Consider the following 19,245-nt stretch of genomic DNA (forward strand, 5'->3'; position numbering starts at 1 on the left):
AGTGAGTGCTACTTCGTGAAACCGCTGACGGCGTGTTTCACAGGTTAGCAGAAAAGTTGGGCGGCCTATTACGTGTTTACCGTGGATTTGCATTGTGACGTCATTTATTTTCGTGCGGTAAGCATCGGAAGGTTAGTATGCCTTTTCATGTGCTTACGGTTAGCAGCGCTATGAACTAGAAATTGCTAAGTAAGCACATCGGCCGCTACAGCGCTATATTGGGCCATGTATGGGCGAAACTATGCATAGGATGGGTTTGCCAGACGTGATCTGGGGGTAATTACATGTATAAACGTACCCAGACCCTATTAAATTTACAATTTAGTACCCAGAGTTCGAAAGCTGCAATTGAATTACTAAACAGCGGCAGTTGCACCGACTAATGTTCAGTTTTGTATTTGAATTGATGAGTTCAGTGGATCCAGGTTAGTGGTCCGGACTTTTGTTCCTGAAATTGCCTTTGCTTATTATAGCCTGGTGGTTCCAAAAGTCCTAACGGTGCATTTACAAGCAACTTTTACCATTGTAAATCAACCCTTCATTTCGGCTGCCAACGGACATGGTTGATGCGTAAATGAAGTCTTGCATTACACAGCTAGCTAAATCTACCAAACATTTTGTTCTAATTGGGAGAGAGGACGTGCACTGACACTTATTTGACTCCCCCAAAAGTCGTTCTTGAGCTGATGAGGTGATGCGATGTGGCACACTCGATCATTATCAGAACTACCTGGATGGAAGATTGACGAGAGTGCTAGTGGTGGTCGATAATGTGTTTTTTTTCTTCAAAATGGCTACCAGTCACCTCTGGTGTCACTCATCACGGTTAAAGGAACACGTTGCATTGGATCGGACGAGTTGGTCAACACAAAAGCGTTTGTAACCGTTTTTTATATAATGCATATGGTTGGAAAGATGTTTTAAAAGTAGAGTACAATGATCCACACAAGTTTGCCTCGAAATTGCGTGGTTTTCCTTCTACTGTGCGAACTAACACCGTCGGCCATTTATGGAAGTCAAACATTTTTTTACCCCCATAAATGGCCGACGTGTTAGTCGACGAGGTAAAAGGAAAACCACGCAGTTTCGAGGCATGTTGTGTGGATCATTGTATTCTACTTTTACAACATCTTTCTACCCATATGCATTTTATAAAAAACGGTTACAGACGCTTTTCAAAGACCAACTCGACCGATTCAAGGCAATGTGTTCCGTTAAATCCTGGGACCACTGGTCTTTTTAAGTTTGTAAATAGACATGCTATATAAATTTGCATCTCGCTGGCCGCACTAATTGCACTCTGCTGATGATGCAAAAAGTTATCGCACAATATCTACAAAATGATGATCGATTGGCTAGCTGCATGATCTTGTTGGTGCCCTTTTTGATATTGGAGTTAAAGGAACACGTTGCCTTGGATCGGACGAGTTGGTCTATAAAAAGCGTTTGTAACCGTTTTTTAAAATAAAATGCACATAGATGGAAAGATGTTTTAAAAGTAGAATCGTTAATCCACACAAATTTGCCTCGAAATTGCGTGGTTTCCCTTTTACTTGCTTACTAAGACGGTCGGCTATTTATGGGGAGTCAAAAATTTGTCTCCCATAATTAATGGCTGACCACGTTAGTCGACGAGGTAAAAGGAAAACCATGCAATTTCGAGTAATACTTTCGAGTAATAAAATATCTTTCTAACCATATGCATTTTATATCAAACGGTAAAAACGCTTTTCAAAGACCAACTCGACCGACCCGAGGTTCCTTTAAATTTGGGATAATAATTACACCAAGTTACTGTAATGTTCTATCTGTACGGGTCACTTCGGCACCTTGCAAACTCGGCACCAACAAACTCGTCACAGTCGTAAACTCGGCACCCACAACCTCGGCGCCTTGCAAACTCGGCACCCACAAACTCGACACATGCACTAGTACAAACTCGGTACCCAGCCGAGTGGGTGCCGAGTTTGCGAGGTTCCGAATTTGCTGGTGCCGAGTTTGCAAGGTGCCGAAGTGTCCGGTATTCATATCTGTCGATACACGGAAACAACAAATCAGGTTGCCCCTCTTGATTCAACAACATACGTAGTCTGCTAGCTAGGCGCATTGTAGGTGGCAGGAGATCCCCCCCACCGGAGATTCTGCACCCCACCCCCAATACGTGGAACTGTGTAGAAACTTCTTCGGATAGCGCCCTCCTTTGAAATATCCCTCTATGTTGATCTCCCAATTGGAGGAAAATCTCCGGTGGACAGATTTCCCGACTGGGAAACCTTTTACGAGGAGCGTTTGGAAGAACTAGACCTCCTATAGCACAGGCGGAAGATTGGAACTATACATTTACTTCAATATTTTGTTTACCTTTTGTTTTGCATCTTTGCATTTTGTTGTTGTCTTTATTTGTTTTATTCTAATGAGTGATCAAGTGTCCCCATTTAGTGGGCGCCGTGGCATCACGTTGTATTTTGATGTTTGTGTAATAAAGGTTATGAACTAGTATAAGACACCTTCTTGTTTTGTTTTATCACACAATTCTCCCCGACTGTCATCTAAGAATTGCTCCAACACAAACCATCCCACATGGTAGTTGCGATAACGTAACCCTCTGACGGCGAAGCCGGAGGGTTACGAGTCACTTCAATCGAAAAACGGCGAAATGGTCAAACACGTACAATTTCAACAGCTAGTCAACAGATTTGCTCAATTTTTTCCCCTTTCGAAAATCATGACTTAAATTCTTAGAACACGACCTTAATCCACAATATCTAATGAATAACATTCAACACACTATTGATTGAGAAAGTATTTTGAACTAAAGTACAAAAACTTACCACATCCCGGAGCGAAACAGTCCCAGGTTCTATTTTGAACCTATCGCTTCGCCATTTTGTGACTTCCGGATGTTCATTGCTGTTAGACTAAACCATTCTGTAAAAGGGGTGTTATAAGGCAGCGCGGCAGTGCGTGGGCGCTGTCCGTTTACTATGCCCGCTGTTCACTCACTTAAAGCACTGCCGCACTGCAGCACCCCTTGTAACACCCCTTTTACAGAATGGTTTAGTCAAACTCGGCTGCGGCTCGGTCGGCTGGTACCTGCGGTTGGGTTCAGCGCTTGGGGCTGCGCATGGTAACCAGCGACAGGTTCAAAAATAGAACCTGGGAAATTTGTGACTGTTTCGCTCCCGGAATCTGGTAAGTTTTTGTCCTTTTTTTTCAAAATATTTTCTCAATGTGTTTTTGAATCTTATTCATTAGACATTGAGGATTACGTTCGTGTTCATAGAATTTGTGTCATTATTTTTTTAAAGTGGTAAAAAATAAGCAAATCTGTTGACTAAAATATTTCGCCGCTTTTCGATTGAAGCGACTCGTAACCCTCCGGCTACGCCGTCGGCAGTAGGGTTACGTTATCGCAACTACCCACATGGCAGATCAATGTCTTGGTCATAATAAGTACCCCTTTGGCGTTCCATATGAGATTCAAACAACGACTTGCACCAAGACTACACACCCTACTACACAACGGAACAACAAGCGTAGGGAGGTTAGGTCGCCATTTCTCAATCCAGTTACGGTGGCATGTGTGTACGTGCTGTTGATGGAATGTCGTGGTAGTAGTTTAGTAGTTGTTACATCAGTGACATAGGTTGAAACTCTGGGCGTGGTTGGTTGTGTCGTCGTTACATAAAATACAGAATCAGCTCACTACCAAGTAAAGTATAAACAAGTTATCTTTTTGGATGAAGTGAGAACATGGGCCGTATAAGTAAAAAAGAGCTTGATACATGGAAAGCTGCAGGTCGTCTGTGCTTTGTGAGAGAAAACAGAGTTTACGATGTCAGTGAATTTGCAAGTCGACATCCTGGTGGCGAGAAACCATTGAAGAACAATGCAGGTCGTGATGTAACCACCCTGATGGACAGAGAAAATCCACATAAACACAGCAGCAATGCCTACAAACTCATGGAACAGTATTACATTGGAGAATTTGAGGTAATCCAAAGGCTATTTCAGTCACTGTCACTGTGTGTAGCAAGTGTAGTGAGTGTGACTGTGCAGTTGTGGATAAATTTGTTTAAAAAAACGCAACATTTTAAAAACACGACATTTTGAATTTTGATTGAGTTTACTATTAATTTCATAAATAATAATAATATATCATGTTCATATGTATAATATTGAAAGTAGACCAACTCTGGCTGTGGCACTGGGGCGCTGTACGGCTGTACTCCCTTTAAAAAAAATTTGTATCAAGATCATGGACAAAACATAACAGAAACTGCGGTTCTAACTTCTAGAACTTAGAAGCAGCAATAGCACCATGAACAATGTCCTAAAAATGTAACATTTCCATGACCATACATCCATACCCATTCTTGGGAGTCTTACTCCCCATCCTAGTTAGTAGAACTACGAGGTTTCATTTCATTGCTTGGTCTCCGGAGGCGATAGCGGAGCGAACCTTATATCCAAACACAGGAGCAAACACATACAAAACGGTGTCAGGACACTTCGTACCCTGGACACTTCGTACTTTTTCAAGTGACTTTGGACACTTCGTACCTTGGTCCATGGACACTTCGTACCTTGGTCCATGGACACTTCGTACCTTGGTCCATGGACACTTCGTACCTTCTACCGAGTCACTTCGTACTTTCTCACGAGACACTTCCTACCTTTGTACTACTTCGTGATTTCTGCATCGGCTATGATTGTTTTGTGCTTTGTGATCGGATGATTATGAAATAAAAGCAAATCAAACCAACTGTTACTATTTTGTTGGGACCAAGGAGCCATTATTATGACGATTGCGTGAAAAATATTAATTTCACATTAAGAAAAATTACATTCACATCATCAAACAAAAATTATAATTCATTAGGCCTATGTCTAATAATTTTTATCTCAACGAACAATAAATTATTGAGGAATATTTTTAATGAATGTACGAAGTGACTCGGATGAGGGTACGAAGTGATTCAGCTGATAGTCACTTCGTACCTCGCCCAAGGTACGAAGTGACCAATTTAGTTACGGTACGAAGTGTCCTGAAGGTACGAAGTGTCCAGGGTACGAAGTGGCAAAGGTACGAAGTGTCCGACATCCACAATGAACATGGGAATGATGGGTAAAGCTCATCAGCAAATCATTATGCCTATATTTGAATATTTCCATTTATCAATGCAATCAAATATTGGACGCGCTGTGGTATTTGAAATATTATTGACAAGTTTATTAAAGGGACAGTGCATGGTGCTTGGAAACTCTGTAGTAAAATAATAGTAGTATACCCCTAAATAATGAGAACAAGAATGGCAGGTGCAGTCATTTAGCAGAGTCAGTGATACATGTATTGGACAGAGATATTGCTAATTGCAGAGTCTGATCATGTGCCAACGAAACCTCAAAAAAAATATTGTAACTTACAAAATGAAATCCAATATGTACATGTATGCCGGTTTCAGTCAACATGTAAACTTAAAGTCTGATGCTTAGTTTTCTAAAATTGTTGCTGTAGAATGACAATATTCTCCTATGACATTCTTCAATTTCCATTGTTAGTATTGATTAGTGTACAGATTAAATTAGCATCTATTGAATCTAAAGTAAAAAACTTGTTCTTTATAACAAGTTGGGTTAATTGTCTTTTATTTCAGAGTGAACCAGAATCCAATGGGAAGCATCACGTCAATGGCCAAAATGGTCATTCAAATGGAGGAACAACACACAAGACCAATGGTGTAGGGAAGTCAGTCGAGGTAACCGCCAATCCTAAACTACTTCTTTATATCATAAAGATTGCTTGCAAGTACATAGCTGAAGAATTTGCATAATTGAATAGTTGATGAGATGTTCACCTTATTAAAAACAATTCCCTAAATACCGTGTGTTTTTTTGTGTCCTGATAAACCTAAAATGTTTGTTTATTGCATGTTTATTAAAGTAATTTTATGTAAAATGTCTAAACGAAGGCAGATTGAGAATTGAGATTTACGTATAGCAAAGCTGGTTTAGTTTTGAGAAGAACAGCTCCCTCTGAAGTGACGTAGTTTTCGAGAAAGAAATTATTTTTCACGATTTTGATTTTGAGACCTCAAGTTAGAATTTGAGGTCTCGAAATCAAGCTTTCGCACACAACTTCGTGTGACAAGGGTGTGTTTCTTTCATTATTATCTCGCAAACTCGACGACCGATTGAGCTCAAATTTTCACAGGTTTGTTATTTTATGCATATATGTTGAGATAAACCAAGTGAGAAGACTGGTCTTTGACAATTACCAAGAGTGTCCACTGTCTCTAAGATCTCTAAGCAAGGTAAAATATCTCTTGTAAGGTCAACTACCATACTAAAAAAGCTAACAGAGTATAAAAACACAATTAACTTCATTTTGTCCCCATATCTCCTACAGGTATTGAGTTGTGAATTGTAGTAAAACTGAACCTTTGAACAGACTCGTTATTTTTTATTAATAACAAGTACAGCGTGCAAAAACATTCCACATTGATTGATTGATTTCATTCAGATGTACATGTCAAAAATTGGACCCAACAACAGTAGAAACAATGAATTAAAAACTAAAATAGAACACAGGAGGTAGCTTTGAGTTAGTATGGTGTGACAATAAAATAATCTATTGATGACATTATCTAGTGAGTCACCTGACATATTGAAGGTCGTGTAATGAACAGCATCCATAATAACAGTGCATTGTATACACTCAATGTACATACCATGTCACTTCCCGACCTAGTATTTAACATGATAACATTCATCAAATTTGTGGTACTGTTGCACTCTGCTTAATTCTTGGAATTACATGCAGCAAATGTATTTTAAATATCATAAAGATTAAGAGTAATTTTGTTGTTGAAAACACTTCAGGAAATTAAGTTCCTGCTTCCAGCTTCAGTCACTTTGTATTGATTGGAAGGTGTCCAATGTCAATCGCCATTGAACACTTCCCGTACGTACGTGTACAGTAACAAGCTAGAAGCAGGAAACTTCTATCCTGAAGTGTTTTTCAATACAAACCTTGGCATGATGTCATGAACTATATGAAGTTAGACAATGACAATTTTCCCCCAGAAGCTGAAACTAATTTCTAAATAAAATGGGAAGAGTTATATCTTGAACTACGGGAGTAAAATCTACGGTCTTTCCATAAAACTCAAGTAATTTAATAATTTTAAATTCGATTTTGTCTTCTACAGGACATGGTAGATTATGACAAGCCAGTTTTATGGCAGGTAATAAACCTTGGAGAGAAGTATTATGAGTGGACCCACATACCTGTAAGCCGTGACACCATGCGTCTTTTTCGCTATGACATCATTGAATACTTTTCAACATCCAACTGGTATGCAGTGCCACTCACGTGGATCCCGTTCATTATGATGATATGCTGGCTGGCAATTCAACAATGGCAGGATGTCTGGATGTTTGATAGTGTCTTTGGTGGAGGTAAATGATTGAGTCTTTAAAGGAACACGTTGCCTTGGATCGGTCGAGTTGGTCTTTGAAAGTCGTTCTGGTAACCGTTTGTTGTAAAATGTATATGGTTAAGAAAGATATTGTAAAAGTAGAATACAATGGTCTATACAAATATGACCTCGAAATTGCGGGGTTTTCTTTTTATCGTGATAGTTTGCGACATAAAAGGAAAACCGTGCAGTTCCGAGTGATACTTGTGTGAATCATTATATTCTACTTTTAAAACAACTTTCTAACCCTATTTATTTCATAACAAACGGTATCAAACGCTTTTAATAGACCAACTTGTCCGATCCAAGGCAACGTTTTCCTTTAATGTGATATAATTGGATTATGATTGGACTGTGAACATGCAAGTACGTGCACACAGCTATTGTGAATGACCCATTGGTTGCAGGTTTGCAACCTTTAAAGGAACACGTTGCCTTGGATCGGTCGAGTTGGTCTTTGAAAAGCGTGCTGTAACCGTTTGTTATCAAATCGATATCGTTAGAAAGATGTAAAAGTTTTTGACTCCCATAAATGGCCGACAACGCTAGTTTGCGACGTAAAATGAAAACCGTGCAATTTTGATTGATACTTGTGTGGATCATTATATTCTACTTTTTAAAACATCTTTCTAACCATTTGCATTTCATAATAAACAGTTTCAAACACTTTTTATAGACCAACTCGTCCGATCCAAGGCAACGTGTTCTTTTACAATACATGTCCTTGCATGAGATTTCCAAGGCTTACAAGTAGTTATGTTTTAGCTTTATTAATGCAATCTATCATCCGTTACTTATGTTTTTGTCAACAGAACTTAGTATTTTTGCTTTGATCATTCTAAGTCTTCTGAATTTTGCACAAATCTTTATACCAAATTATTAGAAAAAAGTAAAGAAAAATGTATCCACTTCTCTGTGTAATTGTAGTCCCCATTAATATTGTTATAACTAAGCTTTATATCGCAGATCATCAATTAATATTTGTCTGTAATGCTACCAAGTATATCTACTTAGGTCAAAGTTAAAAAAGCTCTTAATGTGAAAGGTTTCACAAATGAGAAAATGTGAAAGGTTTCACAAATGTTTACACCTCAGTGTTATAATTTGTTGTAAGTTTTAGCTAACCAATGGTTCTCCTGTGGTCATAATATTGCATCCATTTCCATTGACATACATTTGTACATTTTAATCTTGGTAAATCTTTCCTTCAATGTGTGGTATTACTGTTATTTTTGTACACCATTTCCTTCCCACCTTGATTGTAGCCCTGAAGATTTCGGTCTCTTATGAGGCATTCCCTCTGGTGTTCTTAGCTGGTATCCTGCTTTGGACATTTCTGGAGTACACCCTACATCGATTCCTGTTCCACATGGAACCACCTAAAGATTCCAAGATCCTTATTGGTCTTCATTTTGTCCTTCATGGGCAACATCACAAGGTATTGCATAACTTCAACATTACCTGTTGTACTATTGGGTGCGTTTGTTTAGCTTCCCTGGGTCGACTCAGGTCTGCCCCCGGTGCGTTCGGATAGCTTTGACGTCATTCCAGGGGCTCACCCGGGTCAGCCCCCAGTGCCCTGCTTGTGGAGTGGGTCACTTGGGGGCTGGCCGAAGGTGCATGATGTCAATACAAGAGCGGTGAGTGATCGTTCGTGTAGCTCTTGTCAGGGGCTCACCCGAGTGAGCACCGCGGGGTAGACCCAGGGAAGCTAATCGAATGCACCCATTATCAGTGTCCATCGTCCAGTGTCCTTTAACTTTGAACCTGTAGGTAGCATCAACATGCATCCGTTGAGCCCCTGATGTCGTGCGCTGGCATGTCGTTTCATTCAGTGTCCAGTTTAAGTTTTAGTTGTAGGGTGCCGTGGCCGAACTCAAGCTCTGGTGCTTCTGTTCAACAGACACTTATCTATAATTGCTAATCTATAATTGCTAGTTAGGAAAAAATAAATTGCTTACAATCAATGTGTGTAATGATTTATAGCTACTATACATGTAGGTTTATGTTTTTTTTCTTCTTGTGGGTAGTCAAGCATTTAATACAATTGTGCTGGTACTGTATATCCTTCATACCAAGCTTTGATTGGATACATGTAATCTCATCTAAACAGCTGAGATGTGTGTAGGTTAATAATATACTAATTTTGGTTTTTACCCATATACATCTATGTGTGTTAGCACACTATAAACTCAGTACTCACTCGAGTTTTGTGAAAAAAAATCACAAGCATATTACTCCGGTGGCTTCAAACCCACGACCTTTGCATTGACCCTTCCCAATGGCAAAATGAGGGAACATAGCGCTGTTTTGTACACGGCTAATGGGTGTGTGACGCAGACGCGATTGCACGTCGGCTTAGTGCACAACTCTATGTTGTTTGCCAACCAACAGGGTCTGTACACATGCGTGAATGTAATTACCATATTTCATGGGAAGGGTCCATTCAAGAGCAGTGTAGTCATACCAACTAGACGAACGTGATTGCCCAGTGGCTAGAGGCAGTTAGGTTAATATACATGTATGGACATGCCCTTGCATAGAAATAGTCTTTTCCACATTATAAAACAAGTTAAGTTTCATGAAGTACTTTGGCTTCTTTTAGCAGTAACTTTTTTTTCAAGGTGACTTGGATTGATAACTTGAATTATGATACAATTTTCCATATTTTTCATTGAATAATGATGACAGCAACATTGAAAATTGTAGTGCAACATTAACTATTAAAAGTATTCTTTATATTGAACCGAAGTCTGCTGCATAAGTTTTGAATTTGACTTTGCAATCAATTTTGATCTTTTCTTTTTTCTCCAGCTGTGTGCATACATGTATTATACATTAAATGGGGATTTCGAAGCCCACAATCAAAATTTCTGTAAGATTACATTTTTCTATGACAACTTACAAATCTGCAGGATGTTTTCCATGGTGCTGGTATAATTTACATGTGAAGGCACTTTTACTAACGATACACATTTTCATTTTGACAGGTGCCTTTTGATCCAGGTCGTCTTGTATTTCCTCCAATAGCATCAGCAGTCTTTGTGGTCATGTACTACTTTGTCCTGACTGCTATCTTACCTGTACCCGTGGCATACACCCTTATGGGTGGTACACTCCTCGGTTATATATGCTATGATCTGACACATTACTACCTTCACCATGGCTCTCCAGGACCAGGTACCTACTTTCAAGAACTGAAAACATACCACGTCAGACATCACTATGAGATCCAAGACAAAGGTGGGTATTAAGTAGCGTCAAGGTTTTTAAGACTTAAGTCCTGGTTATAACTTGTTGCCCAAGCTGTTGACTCTCAATGCGTGGTCTGCATTTCAGCTGGGGTTCATGTAGTTACTAATGATTATTATTAAACTCATTGTTATGATATATTCGGCCAGGCTTTTAACCTTTAACTAACTTGCAACAATACTAGAAACTAATAGTTGTTATATTCTGCTTGCAGAAAGGTAAGAATAACGCTTGAAATCAGATGACAAGATATTGGTAAAAGTGAACCAAACCACTGTGGCTGGAAAGCCTATTATAATCCAGGCATGAAGTAAGGAAAATAATCATCAACAAATAAATCATTTAGTATTACAGCTCTATACATGTACTTCATGTATGACTATAGCATTGTTGATACAAGGAAAAAGATTTAAAGAAAAGAAATTAGAAACCAAAATCCTTCCCATAAAGTTCAACAAACGCCTCATTTTGTAATTATTATAAGTTTTGTTACCATTTTATGATTGTCTCAACTAAGATAACAAAAATGAACCATATCTGTATTGTAATAATATTGGCTTCTTGTAGTAGCGTGCATATTCGTCACTAAGTGACACTCAATGCACTTTTAACATAGTATTATGCATCACTGCCGAGTCCCTATGCTCTAACAGGAGTAGAGAAAACAAGTTTCAAAACAGCATATTATGTGTACCAATGGAAGAACAATAACTGATAAACGGTTTTATTCATTATTATTATTTTTTTACTTTCAGGATTTGGGATCTCCAGCAAGCTTTGGGACATCGCGTTCGGTACCCTAATACCCAGCATCAAGACAAACTGATGACCTGATCTGACCTGTAATCAATGTCGACTGACCTTCTCACCATTTTACAATGATTTCATGAGTACATTTTGCACACATTATTTGTTTCTTCTTTCAAGTTTGTGTGATGAAGGAAGTTTCTCAAACAATCTGTTTGTGCAATTCGGGATAAGTGAGAACGGACATGAAGTCATGAAAGGTAAAACAAAACTTACTCGAGATTGAAGTTATAGTTCTAATCGTATCCACAAAGTTCTTTTGATTTAAAGGCAGTGGACACTATTGGTAATTACTCAAAATAATTATTAGCATAAAACCTCACTAGGTACTGAGTAATTGGGAGAGGTTGATAGTTTAAAACATTGTGAGAAACGGCTCCCTCTAAAGTGACATAGTTTTTGAGAAAGAAGTAATTTTTTACGAATTTGATTTTGAGACCTCAGATTTCGAACTTGAGGTCTCGAAATCAACCATCTAATCGCACACAACTTCGTGTGACAAGGGTGTTTTTTTCTTTCATTATTATCTCGCAACTTCGATGACCGATTGAGCTCAAATTTTCACATGTTTGTTATTTTATGCATATGTTGAGATACACCAAGTGAGAAGACTGGTCTTTTACAATTACCATTAGTGTCCAGTGTCTTTAAGGGTAAAACTACCTACATGTACGTGCACTTTACATTTCAGATGTCTATGTCTAGACTCTGTGGTGAGTAAGTCAGTGTTAAGATAATGAAACATTTTGGTTTCAAACACTATTGCAATGTAAACCCCTGTTCTGGTGTAATCATTTTGTACTAAGTTTTCACTTTATTCTCATTATTCACACGTAAGAATACAACGAAATTTTTTTAAAAGGTTTCATGCTGGTTAGGGTTTGCTAATACATGTATTTTATTGTGTAGCGTTTCAAATAGTAGGCGTTATTTTGTTAGTTTGTTATTTGTGTATTCTTTGTAGCAATTACATGTATGTTTAACTTTGGTTATTATTCAAAATGTGTGTTAGCATTAAAATGACCTTGTAACGAGCAATGGAGAGCTGTTGATAATACAAACATTGTGAGAAACTGCCTCTGAAAGAGGTCATTTCTCACTAAAATATTTGAATCGGAGAAAGACTTCAGGCCTGAAGCCTTTTTCAGGAATCTGAAAGCACACAAATTTGTGCAACAAGAGCGTTTTTTTTTCTTTCATTTCTTGCCGCAACTTTGATGACCAATTGAGCCCAAATTTTCACAATTGTTTTTGTATGCTTTGGTTGGAATACACTAAGTGATAATACTGGTCTTTGGCATTTAATCAATTGTGTCCAAATGAGATTTGGAATGCGTGTAGTCAAAGTAACAATAAAATAGCTACAATAGATATTTCTTTTGCAAAGTCACAGCCAGGAGTTTTTACCACAAAACTTTGCACACAACTACATCAATTTATAAATTAGATATAATTATGTTACCAAATTACCCACGTCACTGTTAAATCAGTTGTGCAGGCTAGAACGAAAAGTAAACATTCTTCATAAAAAAAAAATATATAATGTTCTTAAAGGCAGTGGACACTTCGTGTGACAAGGGTGTTTTTTTCTTTCATTATTATCTCGCAAGTTCAATGAACGATTGAGCTCAAATTTTCACAGGTTTCTTATATTATACATAATGTTGAGATACACCAACTGTGAAGGCTAGTCTTTGACAATTACCAATAGTGTCCACTACCTTAAAGGATTTGGGTACTTTTTCAAAATGTCCATAGATTTACATTAAACTTTGGGTTTGAAGATAATGATAGTTGAAAGCTTCCCTTCAAATATTAATTACTAAGGTGCTGTAGTTTTTGAGAAATGAGTAAAACAATGTCATGAAAATACATTTGTAAATGCTTATAATTTTCGTCTCATGAGATGATAATTATTTTCATGACATTGTTTTCTCATTTCCCCATAACTACAGTACCTCACCACGTAATATTTTCAGGGAAGCCTTCTACTATCATTATCTTCGAACTGTGTAAGTTTAGTGTAAATCTGTGGACATTGTGTTTTTTTGTCCTACAAAAAGTACATACACCCTTTAAGAGGAGATCTGTCCTGTCCAATTACATAAATTTATGATTTGAGGCATTGCATGGTGAGGTATCTGGTTATTTGGTTTGCGGTAACACCTTGTGTATCTACTTGCTAGGTAGAGTTTATTACATTACAAGACCGGATGATTTGTTGGATATGCCTGAGTGATGAAAACCTTGATTTAATGACTGTCTGTTCCTTTTATCATGAGAAGAAAAGAAACAAACCAGCAGTGGATGGATGTGCCATGTACACATGTGCTCTTAGGAACACATTGTTAAAGGCAGTGGACACTATTGGTAATTACTCAAAATAATTATCGGCATAAAACCTTACTTGGTAACGAGTAATGGGGAGAGGTTGATAGTATAAAACATTGTTAGAAACGGCTCCCTCTGAAGTGACGTAGTTTTCCGAAAAAGAAGTTATTTTCCACGAACTTGATTTCGAGACCTCAAGTTTAGAATTTGAGGTCTCGAAGTCGAGCATCTGAAAAAGCACACAACTTCATGTGACAAGGGTGTTTTTTTTTTCATAGTTATCTCGCAACTGCGGTGACCAATCAAGCTCAAATTTTCACACGTTTGTTATTTAATGCATATGTTGAGATACACCAAGTGAGGAGACTGGATTTTGACAATTACCAGTAGTGTCCACTGTCTTTAAAGAAAAAGTAAAGCTTTTGCGTTATTGATACAGTGAATTTAGTGTTTTTTGAGCTTAATTTGTATCTAAGGGATCTGCCCTACTCTTTGGAGAATGTGCCAGATACTTTGATTTAGATTATAAATTCACTCTAAAGTGGTATAGATATTGTTGGCACTGTGACGACTCGTAACACTAAAACACTAACAAAAATTCCATTTGTGACAGTAAGTTCACGTCAAGATTTGATAGGCTGTACCATACATAGTTTTAAAGTTAGTTTTTATTGTTTAGTATTGGTGAGGCACTTAGTGAACATTAACTTCTGTGACTGTATAAACTCGAACTATGAAAATACGAAGTTCATGTGAACATTTCCCCCTCCTCTGTAAATATAAATAATTGTATAGAAAATTAAATGTTTAAGAGCAAATTTTCAATTTTTTTTTGTTAATTTACCTCTCATACATATAAACTTTAAAACTTGACTGAGTCCGCAGTTATGACTCCTTAATTCTAACTCTTATAACTGTAGTATGCCGGTAATATATTGGGTTGCAAGGTTTATTACTTGATTTTTTAAACATTCTAAACTGTACATGAGGGAAGAAATATTCTGTACGTAATGTATGAGTTATCATTAGTAGAGATTGATGTGCAGGTTAAGCTATTGCAGACCTGTATGTATGATATCTTTATATGTAGCTATTATAATGCCTTAAGAGTGTTTTTGATATAACAATCAGATCAGAGAGTACATGTACAAATATTAGAATGTGCGGTACTAATGATGGCCTGGTTAATGAAACAAGAATATTAAAAAGCATAGGAATAATATTTGGAAGAATTTTTGCTGATCACATTGATGTGTATAACATGTAGTGAGGTACATGGCTTTATGGAGTAAAACATGTAAAGAAAAAGGAATTACCTGATTCAAGATGTTGGGTTAAAGATGTCCACCAAACTGCAAATCTTTCATCCCTAAGTATGAATTAAGGCATGTGTAATATTATACAAATATTGACTGCTTTGAGTGCTATGGTTAAAACTATGACTCCCAAGGTGATCCCCGGAGCGTTCTATTTTCCCTCGGCGGAGCGTTCTATTTTCCCGCAGCGAAGCCGAGGGAAAATAGAACGCTCCGGGGATCACCTAGGGAGTCATAGTTTAAACCATTGCACGAGTAAAAGCAGCCAATATTTGTTTTATAACACCCCAAACATTTCTAAATAATGTACAGACTTTACAGACCTGGACGACCAATCCACGGACGACGCGAATACAGATTGCGAAAACTTTTACTGTGCTCTGCATGTAATCCGAAATGGTTGCAGACTATTAATGTATCATCCTCGTACACGCAACGGACGTCTGGGTACTGCACGCCGTGTGCTAGTCTTTCGGACTAGCGCACGGCAAACCGATGCACTATCACACGGCCGTCGTGTAGCAAAACTAAGACATGTCAGGTGACGCGTTCTAACCCAATGAAATGGCAGAATATTGGTAAGGGGTGTTATAAGAGTTAATATTAACCTATACAGGGTTCTGGGCTATCGACTAACAAAACAAACATAAATTTAAATCTTCATACTTGTAATTCAGATCAAGTTTAAAATAGAAAACTAAAAAGCGGCTTAAATGTTTGAGTTAAAGGAACACGTTGCTTTGGATCGGACGAGTTGGTCTATAAAAAGCGTCTGTAACCTTTTTTTTAATAAAATGCATATGGTTGGAAAGATGTTGTAAAAGTAGAATACAATGATCCACACAATTCTGCCTCGAAATTGCGTGGTTTTCCTTTTACTGTGCGAACTAACACGGTCGGCCATTTATGGGAGTCAAAATTTTGACTCCCATAAATGGCCGACGTGTTAGTCGACGAGGTAAAAGGAAAACCGTGCAATTTCGAGGCATGTTTGTGTGGATCATTGTATTATACTTTTACAACATCTGTCTACCCATGTGCATTTTATAAAAAACTATTACAAACGCCTTTCAAATACCAACTCGACTGATCCAAGGCAACGTGTTCCTTTAAAAACATGTCCCATAAACTCTTACATTCCCACAGGGTGTACTTCACATCCTGAAGTGTTTCCTGCTGCAGGTTCAATGGTCTTGATTCAGGACTTCATTGTGCTATTTAAACATTAGTATTTAGGCATTTGATAATAGCCTACATTATAACACCCCTTAAAAAATATTCTGCCTTTTTATTTGTAAAGAGCGCGTCACATGATATGTCTTGGTTTTACTAGACGGTGGACGTGTGAAAGTGCATCGTTTGCATATCACATGGCGTGCAGTACCCAGACTTCTTTTTACCAACCTCGAACCCAATCAGTTGTGCATCTGTGTATCTGAAACGCGCGAACGAACGTTGACGATAAATAGTATGTTGGGGTGTTATAAAACAAATGTTGACTGCTTTAACTCGTGCTATGGTTAAAACTCCAACTCCCTCGGTGATCCCCGGACCGTTATCCGGGGCCCTCGGTGATCCCCGGACTGTTATTCGGGGATCACCTTGGGGTTCATACATGTAGTTTTAACCATAGCACTTGAAGCAGTCAATATTTGTATATTATTGTTTGTTTATGAAACCTATCTGCACAAGGTATGGATTTGGTATTGGAAATGATGTGTTTTGTTTTGTAACAGATTGTTATTTTGCTTTAAAATACCATTCTACATTTCAAGACACAGATTCTCTTTGGTTAATATCCATTATGGATTACTTCATTATTTGCCCTATTATATACTGCATGATCAATGTTTTTATAGGATGTCGGTTTGTCTTACAATGAATTTGCTGAACTAGTTCTGTATACATTTAATGTAAAACATACAGTCCAGCAATATGATTTTATGGTCATTGCAAAGTGCTTCCATTATTCTCATTTACATTTAAGGATTTGATAAGATTTTATGTTTTTCACTGATTTGGGTTTTCTTGTATGGTTTGATATTATGTAGGTATTAAAGGGAAATGCTTTAAGTAGTACAACCATTTATGCAGCCTTTTCATTTATGATAGTATTATGAGTGACTTAGTGTAGCCATTGTTGTATTATCCTTTATCTTCAACAACAAAAGTACATGAACTTGAAATAACTGTTGAAAAGTTCAGTCTGTTCATGTATAGGCAATTCTGATAAGTACAAAGGTTGATTCTTAAAATAACAATAGATAAACTTTGAACATTAAACACATGCAACTTTATCTAAATAACTATATTATTCTTTACAGCAGTGAAAGAAAGGATATTCTTTGCTTAAAAAAATCCCAAAACCATTCATGTTTTAATAACTCTTTGAGTATCTGACAGATTTACATCAGGTGAAAAGAACCCATTGTCGAAATTGTATATTGGAGTTTTCCCATGCATAATTTTGTTTCATTTATGGTGGTGTAACATGAATAAAAGTAATAACTTTGGTAACCTTAAAGGTTTGCAAGCAATAATTATTGATGATTCTGACTCTTCCGTAGTGGAAAATACTGTTTTAACCTTCATATAATATCCATACCTATATTATTGAATTCCTACTAAAGTAATCCAGCGCTACTGTTTATCAAACACAAAATACTGTGCCAAGTATTGTTTTCTATCAGAATAATGAGAGTAACAGAATTAGGGGGGGGGGGGACACGGACGACGCAAGATTTTGAAAATTATTGTTTTCTTAATATCTGAATGAAAGTAATTCGATCCTGCTGTAATATTTTCTAAAAAACTTGATGGACGATGGTACATGAATTTGTTCTAAAATTTTGTCGAGTGCCTTTTTATGAAGGATATTAAAATCTCCTGAAGTGGCAACCCTTTCTCTTGCAGTTATGCAGTTTTTTAAAGTGACTTTAAAGGAACACGTTGCCTTGGATCGGTCGAGTTGGTCTTTGAAAAGCGTTTGTAAGCGTTTGTTATAAAATGCATGTGGGTAGAAAGGTGTTGTAAAAGTAGAATACAATGATCCACACAAACATGCCTCGAAAATGCACGGTTTTCCTTTTACCTCGTCGACTAACACGGTCGGCTATTTATGGAAGTAAAATTTTTGACTCCCATAAATGGCCGACCGTGTTAGTTCGCAGAGTAAAAGGAAAACCACGCAATTTCGAGGCAAATTTGTGTGGATCATTGTTTTCTACTTTTGAAAGATCTTTCTATCCATATGCATTTTAGAACAAACGGTCACAAAACGCTTTTCAAAGACCAACTCGACCGATCCAAGGCAGCGTGTTCCTTTAAACTACATGTGAACATCAAAGCGTGGCAGCTTCTAGATGCATTTTAACTACGTAGAAGACTGACGGGTTTGATTTGCAATGCCATCAGACCCGATTTCAGCCAAGTCATGCGCAAGTATGGCAAGGTTGTATGTACTAAACCATCATATTACTAAAAATGAGTTCCTCATTTATATTGCATGCAGATATGGAATGCACACACATTTTAAATTGTTTTAAAATGTGAAGGAACCAAAGTCAATGAATTTATGAAGTGGCGCTGTGTATACCCAGTCAATTTCTGTAGATCGTTGTCTTTCCAGATACATTTTGCCATTCACATGCATGGTCAATGTACTGCATGGCGGTAGCATTCCAGTCATGTCCTATCAGCGAGTAATCATCACATAATAGCAACAATTTAAATCTCCTTTTGCTGCTCCAAAATGATCATAAAATTTATCAATAAACAAAGCGAATAAACTATGAATTTGTTGATTTGGGTGTGCGTCGATCGTATACGCGCCACGCGTCGGTCGACGGCGATGGTTGGTTTGCGGAACAAACTTTGATATGAATTATACATTCATGAATATGCAAACTCTATTTGATTGGCTGAATAGCTAGCGCCTCTAATCTGTCAGAACGTTGGTTGGTGGTCACCGCCCCGGGCCCCGCCTCTACTTTTATATACATGTACGGTACGTTGGCCCTCTCTCTCTACTCTGCATGCTGTGTGGGGTGTCAGTGTGT

General features: G+C 37.7%; 1 protein-coding gene across 1 annotated transcript; it reads left to right on the plus strand.

Annotated features, from left to right (window-relative positions):
• The first annotated feature begins 3,530 nt into the window (after positions 1-3,530).
• Positions 3,531-17,711, plus strand: LOC139934606 (fatty acid 2-hydroxylase-like). The gene is made up of 6 exons (XM_071928894.1): positions 3,531-3,993; positions 5,658-5,759; positions 7,212-7,461; positions 8,747-8,919; positions 10,472-10,724; positions 11,489-17,711. Exons 1-6 carry the CDS (start codon positions 3,754-3,756, stop codon positions 11,557-11,559), a joined length of 1,089 nt encoding a protein of 362 aa, XP_071784995.1. The 5' UTR covers positions 3,531-3,753; the 3' UTR covers positions 11,560-17,711.
• The last annotated feature ends 1,534 nt before the right edge of the window (positions 17,712-19,245 follow it).

The sequence above is a fragment of the Asterias amurensis genome, chromosome 3, assembly GCF_032118995.1.
Source record: "Asterias amurensis chromosome 3, ASM3211899v1".
Lineage (NCBI taxonomy): Eukaryota > Metazoa > Echinodermata > Asteroidea > Forcipulatida > Asteriidae > Asterias > Asterias amurensis.

Excerpts from the sequence above, each read along its gene's own strand:
- LOC139934606 (XM_071928894.1), top strand. The coding sequence starts at position 3,754 with ATGGGCCGTATAAGTAAAAAAGAGCTTGATACATGGAAAGCTGCAGGT. Across the intron at positions 5,760-7,211 it reads GTGTAGGGAAGTCAGTCGAG|GACATGGTAGATTATGACAA; the intron begins GTAACCGCCAAT and ends TGTCTTCTACAG. Across the intron at positions 8,920-10,471 it reads TTCATGGGCAACATCACAAG|GTGCCTTTTGATCCAGGTCG; the intron begins GTATTGCATAAC and ends TCATTTTGACAG.